Source organism: Microcaecilia unicolor, chromosome 9, assembly GCF_901765095.1.
Source record: "Microcaecilia unicolor chromosome 9, aMicUni1.1, whole genome shotgun sequence".
Classification (NCBI taxonomy): domain Eukaryota; kingdom Metazoa; phylum Chordata; class Amphibia; order Gymnophiona; family Siphonopidae; genus Microcaecilia; species Microcaecilia unicolor.
This window is the reverse complement of record NC_044039.1, coordinates 1,483,372-1,498,710: the sequence shown is the minus strand read 5'-3', so window position 1 is coordinate 1,498,710 and position 15,339 is coordinate 1,483,372. Positions and strand designations below refer to the sequence as shown.

Genomic DNA, 15,339 nt, shown 5'->3' with positions numbered 1-15,339 from the left:
GAGGCTGTGAGTTTGTATCTGAGGCAATGGAGGGTGAAATCACTAGCCCAAAGTCACACGAGCATCACCAGGATTTCAACCCACCATTAAAAAAGATGTAAAATTCCTTCTCTGCTTCACAGGTAAGGAGGAGTGTCAAACTATTCCTGAATCATACAAAAATAACACAATATGAACCAGTTGTTATCTGAAAGCTACACTATTCCTGCTTTCTATGAGCCAACAGATCATTAACTGGTTTCAAGTTAATTTCACTAACAACATATCACTTTCTGTGGTTTACTAATTAAGCAAGCATTTTCTTTACCTTTTTCTTCCTGCCATTCACCTTCTGTTTCTTTTCCAAGCCAAAAAATCTGACTGTACCGTATCATTTTCACCTCGTCTGCCTCTTCCCGCCTGAAATTGAAACAGGAAATTCAGATGTGGCCTCGGAGAGGCAGCCGTGATTTCTTAATAAACTTTATTAGTGCTCACTCTTCACTCTCTCATTGGCCAACAGAGATGAATAGGTCATGCATCACTTAGGTGGTGTGTACTATGGTGGCGCTAAAAATCAGCTGACCATGATTCTACGGGATTTCCTGAAAGCTTTAGACCAGGGCTTCCAAATCCTATACTGGGGACACCACAGACAATCAGGTTTTCAGGCGATCCACAATGAATATGCACGAGATCAATTTATATGCATTGTGACTCACTATATATGCATTATCTCATGCATATTCATTGTAAATCTCCTGAAAATCTGACTGGTTGTGGGCTCCCCAGAAGCTCCTCTAGAAGCTAAAGCTCCACCTACCCATGTATGAGGACAGGTAACCTGCTGTCCTTGGAGAACATCTATCACAGATGAGCAATTTAGCCTTCTGTAGACTAGTCCACTATTTCCAAATGCTGCAGCACAATTTAGCAACTCACTTTTGGTGCTGAAACGGAAGTTAAGCACCAAAATGGGTGTAAGGAGCACTTACATGGGCAACTGACTTTAGGCGCTGTTCTACAAGGTCAAGCGAACTGGAAGCTGTTTGTGAAGTGCCAACATTTAGAAACTAACATTTACATAGTGAACTGCTTTGGTTGTGCCACAGAAAGGTGGTATATCAAATGCATGATCCGTACACCTGGCTTTTACAGGGCGTAAGTGACAGCTGTTCTGACCCCATTTGCACAGAGACAGCTGCTTGTTGTTTGTCAATATATGTTAAGAATTGTCTGTAACAGATTCATTACCTGTAGTTCTCTGTAATAGGCTCTTCTGAGCACATGTCTCATAGGACTCTTCCTATTGGCTTGCCCTGTTCTCTGTGTATGCTGGGTTAGTTCCCCCCCCCCCCTTCTCTCTCCACCCAGTCTGTAAAAGTTAGTCTGCAGCATATCTCCTCTGTGAACTGAAACTGCCTATGCTATACTTTGCTGTATGACCCCCTTCAAGCTACTGTGACGCTATTAAGATTTCAGCAATATAAAATTATAAACAACATTACTCTCAGCGTGTTGTTAAAATCCTACATGGAGAGAGAACTGGTGGCGAACAGACTTCCACTTTGCAAGGCAAAAACGGTTCTCCAGCACATTTGAAATATAAGTTATTTTTCCTTGTTTAATTGCTGCATCGAAGAGGATTTTGCTTCCAGAGTTCTGAGTCTTCTCATGGTGACGTTCTGTACTCTGGTTTAAACCGCATGCCTTCTACACCTCATTGATTAGCACCTAAATGCATGCAAATGCCAACTCGGGCTCTAATCTAGAGCAAAATCTGGGTGACCAGAGGTCATTATTGAATGTCCTAGTTCACGGATTTCTGGTGCCTAAGGTTAGCGCCCTTTAGAGAATTGTCCCCGTGGTAAGGGTGGAGGGGCATAATTAAACGGGGCGCCCAAGTTTTCCTGAGGGCGTCCCCGCAGGACGGCCCTGTGAATGGGCGAGGAAACCGCTATTATCGAATCAAGATGGACGTCCATCTTTTGTGTCGATAATACGGTCGGAGACACCCAAATCTCAACATTTAGGTCGACCTTACAGATGGTCGTCCCCGCTTTCGGCGATAATGGAAACCGAGGATGCCCATCTTAAAAATGACCAAATCCAAGCCATTTGGTCATGGGAGGAGCCAGCATTTGTAGTGCACTGGTCCCCCTCACATGCCAGGACACCAACCGGGCACCCTAGGGGGCACTGCAGTGGACTTCACAAATTGCTCCCAGGTGCATAGTTCCCTTACCTTCAGTGCTGAGCCCCCCAAAGCCCACTACCATAGCCCTAAGGGGTGAAGGGGTGCACCTACATGTGGGTACAGTGGGTTTCGGGTGGGTTTTGAAGGGCTCACATTTACCAGCACAAGTGTAACAGGTGGGGGGGGGGGGAATGGGCCTGGGTCCGCCTGCCTGAAGTGCACTGCAGTACCCACTAAAACTGCTTCAGGGACCTGCATACTGCTGTCATGGAGCTGGGTATGACATTTGAGGTTGGCATTTTTAGGGTGGGAGGGGGTTGGTGACCACTGGGGGAGTAAGGGGAGGTCATCCTCGATTCCCTCCGGTGGTCATCTGGTCAGTTCGGGCACCTTTTTGAGGCTTGGTCGTGAAAAAAAAAGGACCAAGGAAAGTCGACCAAATGCTCGTCAGGGACGCCCTTCTTTTTTCCATTATTGGCCGAGGACGCCCATCTCTTAAGCACGCCCCAGTCCTGCCTTTGCTACGCCTCCGACATGCCCCCATGAACTTTGGTCGTCCCCGCGATGGACTGCAGTTGAGGGTGCCCAAAATCGGCTTTCGATTAGGCCATTTTGGCCGAGAGAGAAGGACGCCCATCTCCTGATTTGTGTCGGAAGATGGGCGCCCTTCTCTTTCGAAAATGCCCCTGAAAGTCACTCAATACTGGTACCTCCATTATCAAAGTCACTCCTGTGTTTCTGTGCCACACCAAACATTTTTTTCACATGAGACACAGTCTGCTGCCTTTCGTTTAGTGTTTTATAACATCTTCTTTTACAAGTATTTGATTGTATCTGCTACATGGATGTTTATATATGTTTGTTTCCTCCCCAGAACAGTGGATGGAGCTGATCATAAAACTTTTAAATCAATAAATGTTTCCTGTGCACTAACTGCTCTTTGTGGCTTGGTTTTACAGTATGTTAACATCAGACTCCTGGAACAGCTCAACTTCACCAAATATAACCAAAAGTCGTTCCTTCTCTGCCTCCTGTCCTGTCAACCATCTGAATTCAAAAAGGCAAAGCCGGCAAGGTAAACAACAGTCCTTGTCTTCCTATTTTGTTGCCTGTGTGTCTGGGAAGTTAGCTGCTCACCCGCTCTGTCTCATGCTGGTACTAATTAGGTGAACAGATAAATGGATAGACTGATCTGTTCCTGCATTCGATATGTTTAAATCCATGAACGCTTTAAAAGTCAAACCTAGAAGCAAAGAGGTCTTTAATTTGTGCCTGGTATTTGCAGAATATCTTCTAGACACCCCTCTAGCGCTCACGGAAATGCAGAACCTAGATTATAGCGTTTGCTCTTGCATTATCAAGGAGGCACAAGAAGACTGAAGCTGCTGCTGTCTCTACAGTCTAAGTAGGGGAAAGGATTGGAGCTCAGGAGTGGTGGAGCTGCAGGTTCAGGTAGTCCAGGTCCCAGTCCAGCGAGATTGAGGCCGTGCAGGATGTGATATAGTGAGAAATGATTCCTAAAGAGGAGAAAAGGTGCTTTCCATAAGCACCAGATTGCAGAGTCTGAGGACTGGCCATGAGTGAGAGGAGAAGAGGGTTTCCATATGTGTATGCCTAGACACATCATTTCACTGCTGCTGATGGAGGAGGCAGAGACATGGAGATCCCTAAAGTGAAAAAAGAGGGTTCAAAATCTCAGAGGAGATCAAGGGCTGCAACACATTTTACACCTTGTGTCATCACCTTACTTTGTTTTTTATGGATAATTACAGCAATTCTGTAATTGCTGACACAGTGGGGGGGGGGGGGGGGGGGGTGTGTGCTTAGTGCCAGTTCTCTAATGGCTTCAGGGTGCATCTAAGCTGACATAGAATACTGGTACAAAGCTGCATTGGCATGGCAAAATTTGGGTACCAAGTCAATGGTTGGTTTAAGTTGGCACCTAAGTGCACCATGAAAAGTGCGACTGCTAGTATTCTATACAATGTGAGGGTTACTTAGGGACACACCTATGGCCCGCCCATGCTTGGGGTGGGGAAAGTTAGGTGTCTGAAAGTTAACTGAAGAGGGTTTACCCATGGTGCCTCATACCCTTGCAGCGGCCTTGCTTCCAGGGACCTACGGTCATGAGTCCTGAACCCAGTCACTAGATTTGCTGTTGAGTATAGGTTGAGACTGCTCATCTCCTCCAGGAGATGTGCCTCCACAGCATTTTCAGCCAGCCCAGGGAATAGAAGATCTGCCCAGAGAATCAAACTCAGGTGCTCCTCTGGAGTTAGCCGGTGGTGGGAGGCATGGCTGGTGGTTGGGAGGTGGGGATAGTGCTGGGCAGACTTATACGGTCTGTGCCCTGAAAAAGACAGGTACAAATCAAGGTAAGGTATACACAAAAAATGGCACATGTGAGTTTATCTTGTTGCGCAGACTGGGTGGACCATGCAGGTCTTTTTCTGCCGTCATCTTCTATGTTACTATGTAATAATTTATAGAAATATTGTGGTTTAGGTTCTACATAAATGTGTTTCTTTACTTTTAATCTTTAACCATACTTTAAAACAATACAGGAATGTAAGACCTTTGAAGTCAGAATGATTGAATATTTTGACACCCACCAGACAGGACTTTACAAAGATCTGGGCTTTCTAACCCATTACAAACTATAAAGTTGTATTGCTCTGTTTGTCACCCTCCTCTCACCTATCCACCATCCTGTAGACTGACATTGAAATACTTTGATGTTTCACTTATATATACTGTCATCTACCAACACTTGCTTATTTCCGATCAGACGAAGAAGGGCAACCTTCGAAAGCTAATCAAAAAATGTATTAAGTTATGTCCAATAAAAAAGGTATCATCTTATTTTCTTTTCCATGTTTTATTTTGTTTTATTTCTATTGATTACCTTTAAAAGTGGACTAACACGGCTACCACACCTCTCTAATCTTTAACCAGAAACTTTGCTTTTTTTTCCCTAGGTATCCCCCCAAATATTTCCCCTCTCACCTCCCCATGCAATTCACCCCTCCAGGGGACTCCTGCCACCAGCCCCACCAACAAAACTTCTAGCCTGCAGTTTCCAGAAAGCACAAGCCTGAGTCCACACAAGGCCTTGACCTACACTCAGAGCGCACCTGATGCTCCTGAGAACTTCCTAGGACCTCCAGTTATCTGCAGTAGGTAAGCTGTGAACTTGGTATCAGCGTTTGTTCTGTAACTATCTATCTTCCATCATGGCTCCCTTGGAAGGGGAACAAGCAAAGCAGGAAGAAACCTCCACAGCAAGACACCAACTATAAAAGAGCAGAGGTGATCCAGCTTATCTGGTGTTTCAATTTATGGCCTTACTTCTGAATTAGTGATTAATCTAGTGATAAAACCCTTGTTTAGGCATTCTTCTCACAGGATCAATTGCTGCTTTGTCCACCTACATCCAAAGGGGGATCGTTTTTTGAGAATTTTTAATACTTTATTTTCTTTTTCTGTGACCTCTTTTAGAAACTCCTTACCTTTATTTATTAGAATAAGATCCAAATTGAAAGCTTTATTTGGTAAATTTTGATTAGGATTGTTTGGGTTTTTGTTTAGATGTGGTCTATTTTTGTTTATATGTTGTGTATTTTACTCATTAATTTAATTATTTTGTCATTTGTATTTCATTTATTAATCCTTTTATTTTGTAAACCGATTTGGACCCTGAAGTGGGATAAAGCAGTAAATAAGGGATGTATTGATATTGGATTCACACAACTGCCTGGGTCCGAAATGAAACACACATTCACAGCCCTGGCATTCTTCAAGGTGAAGTGAAGTTTCCTCAGTAACTGGAAATGCCTCTCCACAGTTACCAAGGAAATTTTGCTTTGCCCTGAAGTATATCCTCATCAGAGGATTTCAACATATTGTCCATAGTGCTGCCTAAATCCTTTTTCCTGGCTGGTGGCTCTGAATGTGGACCTGTAGAGAGGATTATTCTTCCCAATGTGCACCTATGCTGAGCAGGAGTCCACCTACAGTCCTGCCAGTAGGGGGTGCTGTTTTCAGTAGTGAAGTACAGGTAACCTCTTCAGGACTCCAGGGAAGCTGCCCATCCCTAGTGACTGAAAACACAGTATTGAAGCAGCGCCCCCCACTGGCAGCCATGCAGTTGGAGGACCTCCCGCTCAACTTAGAGGGAACATTGCAGCTTGTCCACATTAAATTTCATCTGCCATTTGGACTTCCAGTTTCCCAATTTCCTCCTGCAATTTCTCACAATCATCTTGTGAGATGAGAACGTTGAATAATTTCGTATCATCTGCAAATTTATTCTCCTCATTCATTCCCATTTCTAGATCATTAATAAATATGTTAAAAAGCACCAGTCCAAGTACAGATCCCTGGGACACCACATTATTCGACTTCTGTATGCAAATAGAGCTCATGCATATTCATTGAGAAAATCCTGAAATCTGAATGGGTTGCCCACCCGTGTTTTAACCAGTTCCCAATCCTCACCAGAACATTGCCTTTTATCCCATGGTTTTTAAAATTTTCTCAGGAGTTTAAGTTTTACATAGGTAAATGTTTTTTAACATGCTGTAAAATGAGAGAACGAAACAAGATTAAATTTTGTTTTTGTCCTTTCCAGTCTGAAACGGCAGAAAATTGATTTCTAAGTTATTTCCCTTTGATTTTCAAGTGAAAACATCCCAGTGCATTTTCAGGCAGAAACACCTCAAACTATTTCACTTTAATGTTACAAATCCGTAGTCAAGCACTGACTCATTTTGACATATATAACCAGCAGATCAGCAATATGGACAGATGTGAAGCGTTTGTTTACACTTTCAAACAACAACAAAACCAGGGGACACAAGATGAAGCTAGAATATGGTAGATTTAAAACAAATAGGAGAACGTTTTTCTTTACTCAGCGTGTAGTTAGACTCTGGAACTCGTTGCCGGAGAATGAAGTGACAGCAGCTGGCCTTACGGAGTTTAAAGGGGGTTTGGACAGATTCCTGAGGTAAAAGTCCATTGAACATTACTTTAAAAATTTTTTTTTTTTTTTTTTTTTTTTTGGGGGGGGGGGGGGGGTTTGCCGGGTTCTTGAAGCCTGGATTGGCCGCTGTCGGAGACAGGATGCTGGGCTTGATGGACCCTTGGTCTTTTCCCAGTATGGCGGTGCTTATGCTTATGTACTTATCAGTTAGGGATTCTAAAGATTAAGAAGCCTGAGTACAATGCTCCAGTCTAAGCAGGAACAGAGTGGAGGAAGGGTTTCCAGTACTGTTGCTTTGTGTCCTCCCACTCGGAAGTAACCTAGATCAACTTAAGGCTACATCACCTAAGCCTAGTTCCTTTGGCGATTAATTATAATAGTGTGGTAAGCTGTATCAAAAGCGGAAGAGAGGTGCAACAAAATGGGGAAAGAATTGTCATCGCCCTTCTTATGTTATCTAATAGTTCTATTAGTGCCGTCTTTGTACGATAAGAATTTCTACGAAATGCTTTCTTTTCCAGTTGTGGAAGACCTTATAACCAAAGAACTCGTGAAGATGCCACCGCAGACAGAACAGATGGAGCAGCACATTTGCTGAACAGGACAGGTACTTCCTTACGGTTTATACTTTATTAAAAACTTTCTATGTTGCCCAATCTGAAATGCAGATCTAGGCTAGTTTCTGTCCAAAGACGATCTTTTCTCTGCCCAGCTACACTCTGTAAAGAAGAAGCAAATTTCGCACAAATTGCGGCACTGACTCTTGCCGTTTGGACGGCCACTTTTGTAGCGCTTTTTTCCTCTGAGGAAACCCCAAGAACCTCAACAGCAATCTCATTGTTAAGCACTTCTGCTACAAGATCAGAGATTGACCAGACCCCTGAGGCAGGCCCTTTGGGCCAAAACACGGGTGTGTCGGGTCGTCTTTTACCACTTGATATCCTCCTTGGATCTACCTCACTTTTTCTTTTTTTTTTTGCTTGTTGAGGGGAAATGGCATCCGTATTTTGGTTTTCACTATTTTGCCCCGTGTGTTCAGCACATATACTTTCAACATGCTATTCAGAATCATTCTTTATTGATGATTAAATCAGCAGTTAACAAACTCTGACGGATGGAGCAGGCAGTTTTCAGGCATTCTGTACTCCCTTAATTATGCAGGCTTGATTATCAGATGGATCCTGGCCAATGCTAATTTGTGTATAAGTTGATAGTTAACACTGAACCAGCTGTGCCATAGGCATAGTTGGGGGTGGGCATTGGGGGAGGGCAGCACTCCTCCCACGAAATGTTGCAGGTGCTAATTCTATATTGGCCCCCCTGCCCCCCCCCCCCCCCCAGTAAGCAGGTAAACTGCTCCTGTGATCAATAAGGATGGTACAATAGACACTGCACTGTGCCGTCAGTTCCTTCTCAGAAGCCCTTCCGAGACACAGGAAGCAGCGAGAGTGCCCTAGATAGGAAGAGGAGACTGCACTGCATGTTCTCTACCTGAGAGCAGGAACCCTCACCTGTACACCAGCATCCACATCATTCTTATAATGATCTGACTGTCTGTCTTATTTATATCCGCTCAAAGAGGAGTACCAGCGAACACACTAATGTAAAGCAAACGGTATTCATCGGAATGAGTTACATGCATCAGAAAAGAGGTTTAGGGCTAGCGTACAGTGATGAGGGTATGGGGGGGAGGGCAGCCCCTCCTCCGCCTCTGTGTGACTTTTACTACACTGTCTCTGCGTCAGTTGTGGCATCTTCACCTATGAGTCTGTTTCGGAACTTCTGTGATAATCTGGTGATTTGCATTTAAAAATGTAAAAAAAAAAACACAACCTAAATCAAAGTAATTGCTTCCATTCTCTGCTCTTCACGTTTGCTCCAGCCGTTCCAGCTCTCACAGTAAGTAGTTGGATTTGTGTTGCAGATGATCCGGCTCAAACCACCTCTGATTATGACAGTACTCACGAGACCAACAACAGTGACAGCAGCGACATCCTGCTGAACGAGGAGGAACTGGAGGGCACCAGAGACCTGAGGCAGCTCAGGAAGGGATCCATCTGCCGAGCCTACAGGACGGAGATCACCATTCTACACCCTTTACTCCCACCAGAGGTAATTTCTGAACAACAGATACAACACAACGTTAGTATTTTGCTAGCTGTTTGATAGGTTAACTTGTAATTCTTGTATACTGATGAAATCTCTAAGGTTAGTGAGAGAATGTGGTACTGATGCCTGAGACTCAGACCTCTACAAACTGAATTATCTCTGTTTTATTTGGGGGTGCTGGGTGAAGAGCAGCAGCGCTCAGATGCCTCACACTGTCTGTAGAGTGTAGCTGAGGAGAGAAGCGTCCCATTTCTCTGATTCAGTGACCAACAAAGCCCCAGTCCCTTGTACAAGGGCCAACCATGTGGAGGCTCGAGCATCCCTAATATTGAACAGCTAAGTACATAAGTACATAAGTAATGCCACACTGGGAAAAGGCCAAGGGTCCATCGAGCCCAGCATCCTGTCCACGACAGCGGCCAATCCAGGCCAAGGGCACCTGGCAAACTTCCCAAACATACAAACATCCTATACATGTTATTCCTGGAATTGTGGATTTTTCCCAAGTCCATTTAGTAGTAGTTTATGGATTTGTCCTTTAGGAAACCGTCTAATCCCTTTTTAAACTCTGCCAGGCTAACCGCCTTCACCACGTTCTTCCTGCTTTATGGAGGGAGAGGTGATGTGTGGCCTGCTCTAGACCAACTGAACTCTGCATCAATGCACATTATTCAGTAGCTGAGCCTTCATCTATTTTAAAAAGCAGGATAATTCAAAGACTTGGATTTTGTTAGCTGCCAGGAACCAGGCTGAGCTGAATGCTAGCAGTTTCAGCAGCTCAGAGAATTTCTAATTTCAAACAGAGGTGTTGAACTGCTTTACAGTCAGAAGTCTACTTCATAGGCCACGGAATGAGTTGGCTGCCAACACCATGTCCCAACCTATGTTTTGCATCATCTTAGCATCAACAAACTAGAGAGCCTGAGGGAGGAAGGGGGACAGGACAAGGGAATAGGTGACTTGTTTACCTCCCCCATGCCAAGAAGGTGATCTGTTATCCTCGTTTATATGCTCAGAAGGGAGACTGCTATGTTATATGTAAGCTGCATTCAAGAAATTTGTTGGAATTTTTTTTTAATTAATGCAGAGTCTAGAAACCCACAAAGTACGTGAGCTTCACACTTTCATGGGTTCTTGGAATTGCTCTGCCTGGTCCTATAGTCTTAGCTTTCTGAGGGTGACCTGTGGCCCACCTCAGAGGAAGTGCTAGACTGGGAATGTTCTGTAGTCTGGACACTGTACAGGAGTTATTCTGGTACGGGGGTCAGGTTTAATAGTTAGTTACACTGTCATGAGAAGATACTGTACAATTAAAAGGATATAAATCACACAAAGGAAGTTTTGCAGCTGCATTGTCAAGGTCAGAAATTATGATGACCAAATACGAATAATACAGACAGTGAGGCCTATGGCTGCTCAGTTACCTACTCATTGCTCACTTAGGTCCCACTGTGATGAGGTCTCTTGTGTGTGTGGGGATAAGGACTGAAAATGTTCTCTTCTGAGCTGCATGAAATGTCAGCATAGCACCTGTTAGGAAGCAAAGCCACCTTCAATCCTCAGGAAAAAAAATGAAATGAAGGGACAAAGGAAAGAAAAGAAAAGGTGACATGAAAGACCGTATCATACAGTGTTAACCTAAGGTTTCCGGGGCCTCTGGCATGAGATCTTCCCACTCCTCCTCCTCACAGGACAAGCCCATCCTTGCACCAGAGCCTCTAGTCATGGAAGACTTAGGCCCAGTCATGAAGGAGCTGAACACCTGGAACTTCCCCATCTTTGATTTGGTGGAAAAGACGGGAAAGAAATGTGGTCGTATCCTCAGTCAGGTAAGTAGAGGGTTTGAGGGATGAACACCCACATGTGAAGTTGCATGCAGAAAAGGACACCTAGACTGAAAGGGTGAGAAGCATGGGCGTAGCCAGACTTCGGCGGCAGGGAGGGCCAGAGCCCGAGGTGAGGGGGCACATTTTAGCCCCCCCCGTGCCGCGGACCCCCCTGCCACCTTTGACATACACCCCCGGTGCCCCTCCCCTTTTGACCCCCCCTCCCTCCACCGCCAACCCTCCCCCGAGACCCCGCCGCCGCCACTGTCAGGTACCTGTGCTGGGGGGGGGGGTCCCCAACCCCCGCCAGCCGAAGTCCTCCTCAGCCGGTCTCCGGGCCGGTGCGTTGCTGCAGCTGATGTGGAAGCCTAGGATTCTGTTTCTTCTGTCTGAGTCGTCCTGATGTCCTGCATGTTCAACGTGCAGGACGTCAGGACAACTCACACAGAAACAGAATCCTAGGCTTCCACATTAGCTGTAGCAACGCGCCGGCCCAGAGACCGGCAGAAGAGGACTTCGGCTGGCAGTACAGGTACTCGATGGCGGCGGTGGGAAGGGGGGGTCGAAAGGGTCGGCAGGGCCCAGGGCCAAATCTGGGGGGGCCCAGGCCCCCGTGGCCCCAGGTAGCTACGCCACTGGTGAGAAGGCCCCTAGTTTACAAAAACACATACATGGCTATGTGTCTTTATGAAATACCAGGCACAGATCCTGCAGGAATCACACCTAAAGCATAGTCATTGACTCCATTAGCCCTCCGCCCAAAACCTGTTCCAGGTTGCATGAACGTATGCGTTTTCTGGTCATGTGTGCTTTCATGCATGAGGTAATTTCATAAGAGGCTTTGACATGTGCATACTGTCAATTTTGCATGAGTATGATTCCTTCAAGATTGCTGAACACTGGGAATGCTGCCTTAGACCACGACAGTAACCCCTGGATTCTAGATATGCAACTTAATTGAGTAACAAGCCCTTAACTAGCAATAATTGGGAGCCAATTAGGATTTGCACACGCATCTGGCTGTGCGTGAATTTATACAGCTCAGTGCCTAACTTTTATGGTGTGTATCTGAAAAGGGGGCGTGGCCAGGGGCATTCCAAAAAGTTACTCATGGATATACAGAATACGGCTGGAGGGTGGCCAGGTTTGGCGCTAGGATTTACACCTGGTTTTACCAGGCCTAAGTCCAGCGTGCCTAAACGTTTGGTGTGGAATTGGCAGTAAGCTCGATCCTATAAAGTGTGTGCACCATTTACTGAATCCAGTCCTAAATAATCATTTGTTACTGAATGGAAATTTTGAAGTCAAAAGGAACTGACAAATCTGACGACAGATAAGACCCTTCTGATCTTGACCTCTGCCTTTCCCTTCAGCTCTCATTTATATCCCACTTGTCACTAAATGAGATTCAAGGAGGCTTATAACGAGTGAAGGATCCTCTATGGCTATCTCAGGCATTTATGAATTCCGTTACTAGCTTTGCTTTCACCACTTCTCCTGGGAAAGCTATTCCAGACAGCATTCACCCTTTTTCTGTAACTAACATCATTCAACCCCCATTCTGAAACTGTTTTCTGATGTTACTTTGGAGTAGGCTTCCTTTGAGCTTTGTTTCATAACTACTGCTACTAAGATATACCTACTTAAGTTCTGAAGTCTCATCGTGTGACACCAATTCTGCGGCCCTTTTCTGATATCTCTCCTTTAAAAAATTGGAGCACACAGTATTGAAGATGAGGTCTCATCAAGGGGAAAGACACATCACGTTTTAAAATGGATCAGACGAGCCTAGGTGTTCCAGAGAAATAGAGTCTGAAAAAATGGTCCAATGTATTTCTATGGGAGAGACCGTTCCAGCTGCTGCAACATAGAAAAATATGTTGAAATGTAGCAGTTAGGGCAGAGGTTCCCAACCTTTTTGGTTGTATGGACTCCATATTAACCTTCAAAAAGTTCAAGGAACCCTAGTTCATCCCCACCACTCTTCACCTACCCCCTTCAACCAATCCCCACCAGCTTTTCTCTTCCCCACCTCAGTCAGTCCCCAGAAGTCAATCTGCCTTCTTTCCTCTAAGATAATATTTTTAAACAATGTCCTAACCTTTGTAGCTGCTTTCTTTAGTTTTTTTTAACCATTTTCCTCATTTTATGTGTATGTTTATTAAAATTTTCTTATGATACAATTACAGTATCACAAGCTAGAAGAACGAAACAATTAATACAATATTATTACAGAGTGTCAGTATATCATTTACCTGATGACATAAAATATTTATCTCACCCTAAGAGCTGGAATAGGCAAGTGAAAACAGAAACGTCTTAAGCCTCTTCCTAAATTCTGCTGTGTTCATAGCTAATTGCCATAATTGGCTTAGTTGCCCTTAACAAAGATAAATGCTGACATGGTAGATTTCCTTAGTGCCTTCAGTCAGTGGCGTTCCTAGGGGGGCTGACACCTGAGGCGGATCACCGATGCACCCCACCCCACCCCGGGTGCAGCGCCCCCCCGATGCAGCGTGACCCCCCCCCCCCCCCCGGCGAAAGGACACCCCCCACGAAAGAAACCCCCGGGTGCATGCCGCTGGGGGGGGGGGGTGCCGCGCGCCTGTCCTCCGTTCATTCCATGCTTCTTCTCTGCCCCAGAACAGGAAGTAACCTGTTCGGGGGCAGAGAAGAAGCATGGAAAGAACGGAGGACAGGCGCGCGCGGCACCCTCCCAGTGGCGTGCAGCCGGGGCGGACCGCACCCACCGCCCCCCCCCCCCCCCCAGGAATGCCACTGCCTTCAGTCCAATTTTTAACTCAGATTTGGTTCTGCTGTGATCACCGTTGCCAAGCAGACCCAACACCTTTACCTCTCACACCAAGTTCTGATCTAAAATAGCTCCCGCTCTTGACAGTTCCTGAACCAGTTGCTTCACAAAACAGTCATTTATTTCATCTCTTACCTCCCTACATTTCCTAATGTGGCAGTTATCCAGTCAATAGTGGGGAACTGAAATCACCCTTTAGTATAGTGTTGCCTTTTTTGTTTTACTTCCCTAATTTCTCTTTTAATTTCATCTTGTCTGTTTGTTCTTGCCAGGCAAATGGCATCATAGCCACTGTTCTCCTTCCCTTCACAACTGGAATTTCTGTCCATAAGGATTCCTGTTTATTCTGTTTCACTCAGTGCCCTCTTTTAGTGCCACCTCTCAGCAAATTTGATCCACCCTATCATGCAATATAATTTGAACCCTGATTATCCTCCAGCACCACCAGGTCTGTGAGATGCCTCTTATATCTCCCTCTTCATTTAGTGCTATATACTCTAACCCTCCTGTCTTAATTTTTAGGCTTCTAGCACTTGTATACAGACACTTCAAAGTGTGTTTTTTGTTTGTATCTACAACCTGCTTAGTATTTCACAGGGATAATTTGCCATCTTTACTCTGCTCTGCCCTTTGAAGGCTCTTGGCTTGTATTTGCCTCTCCAAGCCTCTCGCTCCTGAGTGACTGTTGGCTTTTCCCCAGGTTCTAGTTTAAAATCTGGGGGTTGGTGGGGGTAACAGAAGGCTTGACAAAGGGGTGCATGCTTGGGACAATTGCTAGGCATGGCGGTACAGAGAGCAAAGTTGAGAGACCAGTTGGGAGGTGTGATAGAGACCTGATTTTGGTTTAGGCAATGGAGAAAATAGTGTGGTAGCCATGTTAGTCCACCTTTAAAGCTAATAAACAGAAATAAAACAAAAAGAAGAAGATTTTATTGGACTAACAATACATTTTTGTGATGAGCTTTCAAAGGCAATACCTTCGTCTTCAGATCAGAAATGAGCAAAAGATGATGACTATCAGGATATATGACCCAAACATAAAAGTGTTCCAATGACAGTCTCAGAGGGAAAGGTAGAGGCGCAGTGTGGGGGTAATTCTCAAATGGTAGGCACCTAAAGTATGTGTTCTAAGCCTGAATTCTATAACGACAATTGTGTGCTTAATTTCTAGTACAAAATATTAGGATACGCACCTAACTTTACACTCAATGGCTGGTGCAAATGCTCACACCCAGCTGCCATCAGGAGCGTAACTGACGCTATTAGCCTCTAAGTGCTCGGTGCACCCCTGATCCCTACATTCACCTCCCTCGCAGTTTCTCACTTTCATCCCTACCTTTCCTCATGAGACTGTCATTGGAATGGTTCTTTGTGTCATTTACATATTCTGATATTTGTCAGGCTTTGCCCATTTCTGACCTGAAGAAGGTAT

General features: G+C 45.0%; 1 protein-coding gene across 5 annotated transcripts in view; it reads left to right on the top strand.

Moving 5' to 3' along the window:
* The window catches only part of PDE3A (phosphodiesterase 3A), a 225,789-nt gene that overhangs the window by 196,621 nt on the left and 13,829 nt on the right, over positions 1-15,339 (top strand). For 4 of the 5 annotated variants that reach the window (XM_030214233.1, XM_030214232.1, XM_030214236.1 and 1 more), the window contains 5 exons: positions 3,136-3,251; positions 5,155-5,356; positions 7,682-7,767; positions 9,085-9,272; positions 10,961-11,098. In XM_030214233.1, the coding sequence (XP_030070093.1) occupies positions 3,136-3,251; positions 5,155-5,356; positions 7,682-7,767; positions 9,085-9,272; positions 10,961-11,098 (730 nt within the window). The remainder of the gene's footprint in view (positions 1-3,135; positions 3,252-5,154; positions 5,357-7,681; positions 7,768-9,084; positions 9,273-10,960; positions 11,099-15,339) is intronic. The other variant, XM_030214235.1, reaches the window with a different exon arrangement.